This window comes from Corylus avellana, chromosome 1 (genome assembly GCF_965113065.1).
Source record: "Corylus avellana chromosome 1, dhCorAvel1.hap1.2, whole genome shotgun sequence".
Lineage (NCBI taxonomy): Eukaryota > Viridiplantae > Streptophyta > Magnoliopsida > Fagales > Betulaceae > Corylus > Corylus avellana.
Window position 1 is genome coordinate 13,597,817 of NC_142490.1, and position 5,910 is coordinate 13,603,726.

Consider the following 5,910-nt stretch of genomic DNA (forward strand, 5'->3'; position numbering starts at 1 on the left):
CTACCGTTTATAACTTTACGTGTTAGTTTACCTGGTATGTTAACATAAGCATTTGTTTATAAATTATTTATAACAAAAATGTAATAAATAATAATAAAAAAAGACCAATTTTTAAAGAATTATTCCTAAGATACTTGAGCCAAAACCACATAGGAAGATACCTCGAATTATGCGGTTAGCGTGGCCGATGTTTTTGGTTGGATACATACCACACACAACGTTTAAGGCACAACTATTCTTTCGTTGGCAGAGTTGTGGAATTGATTAAAAATTAAAGGCTATTTATGAGATTAAGTTGGCAGAGTTGTGTGATGCATCAATTCCAGCTTGGCTTCCATTTGAGATTTTTTTTTTTTAATAATAATTAATTTAAGAGTTAATGGCACTTCAACACATATATGTAGGCCATGCTTAGAGCAAAATATAACAAGGCTTTTTTGTTTTTATTTTTGTTTTTTTTTAGGAGAAGAACAAGAGCCACCGCTCTACAAAGCTAGAGCTAAACGCTCTAAATTAATAATATTCAAAATACAAGAAGGACACTCTTTGATTGCATTCACCATTTCTAGAGAGTCTCCTTCTAAAATTACGTCAAACATGCCTAGATCTCGACACCAGCTCTACTGCCTATAGTGCTGCCATAGCTTCCCCTGTAGATATAAACAAGTGGATTGATCATGTTAATATAAACAAGGCTTTTAGATCCACATATTTGTACGCAAATCTTATAAACCAGTTAAGAAAATCTAAACGTTCGGATCAACACAAAGAATTAACAAATAGCTAACTATAAGCCGGTGGGAGGCGTATCCTATAAATTATGCATTAAATTCTTAGAATCTATTAAACTTTCCTTCAAGAAGTAACCCAAAAATCTAACATCTGTCTCCAAAAAACTTGTGTGTGTATATACTTGATTGAGCTCCTCACGTTCCCACTAAAAGAAAATCTAAAGTTTATCCTCATCCCTACCTGCCATGAAATTAGGTGACTTCTTTTAACAGTTGGCGAGTGGCTTGATTAAGATCCTACGGCTGGCTGCCAACTTCATATTATAAAATACTCCATAATGATGGAGATGGGTCCTATTAACTGACCCATTTGCAACACGTGGATTGATCATGTTAATATAAATAATCACCGTTGTTAGGTCTTGGTCTTGGTCTTGTTGGTCTTATCCCTAATTGAATGGGGAATGCTTGTTGGTTCTACGACGTAATTGAGTTCAATTTTAATTAGAATTAGATTCATTAAAAATTAAAATAAATAATTTTTGTTTCTTTTTTTTTTAATGAGACAGATGTTGAAACCAAACCCTGGGCTGAGAATGCTTGTCAGGCAAAAAAAAAGTATTTTGTTTATTAAGACTTTTGCTTTCTGTGTTTTTTTTTTTTTTTTTAATGTTTTTTTCTTCTTAAAATAAAAATATTAACAAATGATTAGTCTAATCCTGCACATAATTAATTAATTAATTTGATCCCATATTCCAATCCAGCAATGCAATCTATTTTCTAATGAGGCAAAGCAATAATTGTGACGTTTTGTAGGAAGCTAGATGCGTTGATTTGCCCACACCTTAACAATTAACAAGACAAATTGTCTCACCAACTACAATAACTACTTTTCTTCAATGAAGAACCCAGGCGTCAATTTTAATTTGGACAGATTAGGACTAGGAGGAAGTTTCTAATACAGTTCCATGCATTTGAAACGAGCTTACTTATGAAAAAACAATTGTTGGGATGCTTTAGTTTCTAATATTAGACGGGAAGAGTCTTCTTCTTGCAACGAGATCTCTCAATTTCAGAAGAAAAAACATACCAACAAACAGGAACAAACACACCCCCAATTTCTAATTTTTTAAAGTCTTGCAATATAAAATCAATTGTTGGGATGCTTTGGTCACCATCATATACCAACTTGTCAAAGGATATGACTAGTCTAGTCACTAGGCCTAGGAAACTCCTAAGCAAGCCCAAAGGGCAGAGGACTTTAGCCTGACTTTGCAGACTTGCATGACAAGGCCGAGAAAACAGCTAATATCATCCCAAGCCATTGAACCAAACTTTATTGGTCACCTGAAAAGAAAACCCACTTTGAAAGGTTTGCTGCGTATTTATTTTGGACTATATACTTTTTAAAGTATCTGCAGTAGAAGCAAAGTGTAGAACCATTGAAAGTTTTTGGTTATTATAGTAAGGAGGAGAGTGCTGTATGATGCGTTCTCATCCTGATATCTTTGTCTCATGATTGAGGTCTATATCAATGGACAGAGCATGTTCTTATTTAAAAATAAATTGTAAAAATTAATCAGAATTTTGAATGTTTAGCAAGATGCTATTTTATTTTTTGGATTTTCAAATGGGGAACTGGAAACCGAGATTAAGGTTCAGAGGCTTGAAAATGTAATGAGTAGAGAATATCTGGACCCCAAATGCAGTAACTACTGTTGCAACAATGGCAGAGTGAAAAAGAAAAAACAAGCAAAAACTGCTTCAACAATGGCATGCATGTTTCAGCTAACGACCTTTGTTTTTGCTGGATCCACTGTTGACTTACAGAGAAAGTTGCTTCATAGGTCAAGCTTCTCTACAGAATGCCATAGCAGCTTGAGTCCTTGTCTCTTCCCCTTGCATGCCGACTGGCCACTGCAGTTGCCTCTAGTTTGTCAGTTATCAACTAGCTCTAAACATCTGCAGCTCAAATGCTATACCCGCACTTGGTTTGTCCCGTGTTTTGATCTAAGTGTCTTATATAACTTAAGTATAATCTTAATTCTGTGCATATCAGCTCTGAAATACCCTTCCTTTGCAAGCAAATTTTTAAGAGTGAATTCTACGCTTATAGCATCTTGCATCCAGCAAGCTACATCTAATTCTTTCTTGATGAGTAGAAAACTAGACATGTCATGCATTCCAATAACACAGCATTGGTAATATGAAAATTTCACCGATTTTTGAAAGGCTTTCTGAGTTTTAAATGAAGGCGCCTCCACTCAACACTAACAGCAAAGAAGGCAGATTCTAATTCAAGGTGTATAACCAGGAGTATGCTCATTTCATCTCTACAGCATGACTCAAAAATTTAGTCCATTTCATCTCATAGCATGCTAGAAGTCGAGTCTACATAAAACATGCATATTTCAGTCACTACACCATTCTTATAGTGTTGTACTTGTCATTTACTTGGTTTTCTTGTCTCAAAATTATATAATCATTTTAAAGCATTTGTGCTGCTTCCTTAATCTGAGCTTAAGACAGTTACTCTTAACATCTAGCACTAACATGATGCAGAGATCCTCTGAATTTACAAACTGCTGTAACATTCATCATCAATTCTTTATGATCTATATCAAAACCTAAAGATTTCTTACGTCTTAGATGAACAAAGGTTACTCTTAGCAAGCAAGATGCACAGGTAATATAGCAAATGGATTAGCTTCATTGAGAGGCAAGCATGTACTAGGAAGCACGGATAGTTCAAACTAACAACCATCTCCTGAATACAGAGCATACTTATTTATTTATTTATTTTCATTTTTTCTCTCCCGCCCTCACACACTTTCTTTCTATGAAACTAATAGCTTCTTAATTAGTTTCGTATGAAAGTAGAAAAAATCAATGAAGTTAATCCTCATCAAGATAAAAGAAAGAGTAATACTATTTAGTAGACTGTTATACAATTACTAGACAATTGAGATGACGTAATAGTAAAAATTAGTCGTTGAATCAACAAGGACTTGTCAAAAGAAATTCAAGGCTGATTTTTATTGCCACATCATCTCAATCGTATAACAGTTTACTAAATAACATTTCTTTGAAAGAAAATAAAAAGGAAAGAATCTCTCTTTCCTGAAATGATTCCTCCAGTACTACAGGGAGTACTTCTCTAAAGTAATGTCAGTATTTTGATGTTGATTTCATATCATGCATTACTTCAAATTCTTCAATGATAATAATAACAAGCCATCAACACTATCACATCCATTTAAGCCTCATCCAACAACTCTGAAGGACTTGAAATTTTTATGGTAAGAGTTGAAACCTAAAAACTAAAGAAGATGTGGAGATTCGTTTGCTGCAATGCAAGTGGAACATCAACAAATATAACAGCCAAACAACCCTAGATTAATTTTATGAAATTACACTATTTGTAGGACGCCTTTTCGCTACACTGAACTCCAAGCTGCACTTCAGCTAAAAACTGTCTAAATAATCTCAAACTGATCATTAATTGAACTGTACCTAAATCCTCCCCATGAAATTTAGAAAGAAATCTAATATTTCTGGTCAAGGTTGCTTCCCTGATTGGACAGTTTCCTTCAAAACACTTTGGAAACAGCCAAGCAAGATCCATAATCAGCCTATTATTCAACCAGCATGTATTACACCATGATAAATTCTAAAGCCTCCATATCTGAGAATTGCTAAGGAAGCCAATCAGATCATGGATATAGCTAAGCTCTGAAGGAACTTCACCTTTTGAGGCAGTTTGACAAGAAGTTCTGACCTGTGTTTCAAATGTAGCTACTTTGAATATAAAATCAAATTCAATAAAGCTATTCAGCTCAAAATTTTTTGGACAAATTCCTATTCGCCTATTCCTATTTCCTTCACAAGGCACAAATATCTCGCTAGAGTCTATGCGAAGGTTCCCATTTAACATGAAAACAGCCTCCTCAACATGTTTCTGTTCTCTCCTCCAACCTTCATTGTTTCAAAAAACAAGATCATAATCATATTCCCTGAATACAAAACTAACTGAAGTACCTATTAATTGTCGTTTGCGGGTTTCTCTCTACATTCTACAAATCAAATTTCATGAGAATACATATAAACAAGCACAAAATCAAAAGTAAAAGCTCAAACTTGGTAAACTAAAATACACCTTCAAATTCATTATTTGCAATAATAAGGGAAATCCATTTCAATTAATCTCATTTGAACCAAAACCCACCATCCAAATCCCACAAAGAACATCCTTTTGCGGTTCCAAACATCTCCTTAAGAAGAAGAAACAAAAGGGTTCAATTTAAATTTCCTTACTTGCCCATTATTGCAATCCAACCCACACCCACACTGCGGGCACTCGAAGAAATTATCAAGAGGAAACGACGCCGAGGCAATCCCCACAGAGAGCTCAATCTCGTCCCCGCTCCTCACCACCTCCACGATGTTCAGCCACAGGAACAAGACCTTGACGCTGACACCAGTCAGGCTGGTGAGCCTGTTCTTGGAAATATAGCCGCTGATGGTGGACTTGTAACTCAACTGGTACGAGCCCTCGAGAGAGAAACTGCACGAACCGTTGAGAAAGGCGCGGAATTTGCCTGTGGTTCGATCCAGGTCGTAGCCCACGGCACCCTTGGGGAGGAGACCCATGGGGAAGTTGAATTCCTCGAGAGCTTCGTACGCCGACGTTACTTCGTCGGTGATGGTTGCCCGGGAGGACATGGCGAGCGGTGATAGGAGGAGGAGGAGGAAGACGGTGAGAACTGTCGTGAGAGACATGTCGTTTTGTTTGTGCGAATTTTTTCTCTGTTTGCGTGTGGGAAAATTTGTTGTTTCCTGGAGAAAAATAGCAATGTTGGGTTTGTTTGGAAGCCAACAAAAGATGAAGTGGAAAAATAGGCTACGTAGACTGAAATTGAATACGATGTCGTATTTGGGAAGTTAGTGCCTGTGCGGCTGTCCCTGTGAATTATATATAACAAAACGTGCTGCGCGCTGCTTTCTGGGCCGAGCACGTGGCCACTATTTTGGTCAAACCAAGGACGTGAACATATGCACGCCAGGACAGATTTTTATTTAGTTATTTTTTTTACCAATAAAAGGGAAAGGGGAGGGAAAAGATTAAACCAAATAAATACACACACAAAAAAAAAAGAAAAAAAAAGATAATGGCAGCTAA

At 36.2% G+C, this 5,910-nt stretch overlaps 1 protein-coding gene across 1 annotated transcript; it reads right to left on the minus strand.

The window, feature by feature from the left end:
• Positions 1–4,874: 4,874 nt before the first annotated feature.
• LOC132171947 (uncharacterized protein At5g01610) lies at positions 4,875–5,576 on the minus strand. Its single transcript, XM_059583362.2, has one exon. The coding sequence runs from the start codon at positions 5,508–5,510 to the stop codon at positions 5,004–5,006; it is 507 nt and encodes a 168-aa protein (XP_059439345.1). The 5' UTR covers positions 5,511–5,576; the 3' UTR covers positions 4,875–5,003.
• Between the last annotated feature and the right edge of the window lie 334 nt (positions 5,577–5,910).

Excerpts from the sequence above, each read along its gene's own strand:
- LOC132171947 (XM_059583362.2), bottom strand. The coding sequence starts at position 5,510 with ATGTCTCTCACGACAGTTCTCACCGTCTTCCTCCTCCTCCTCCTATCA.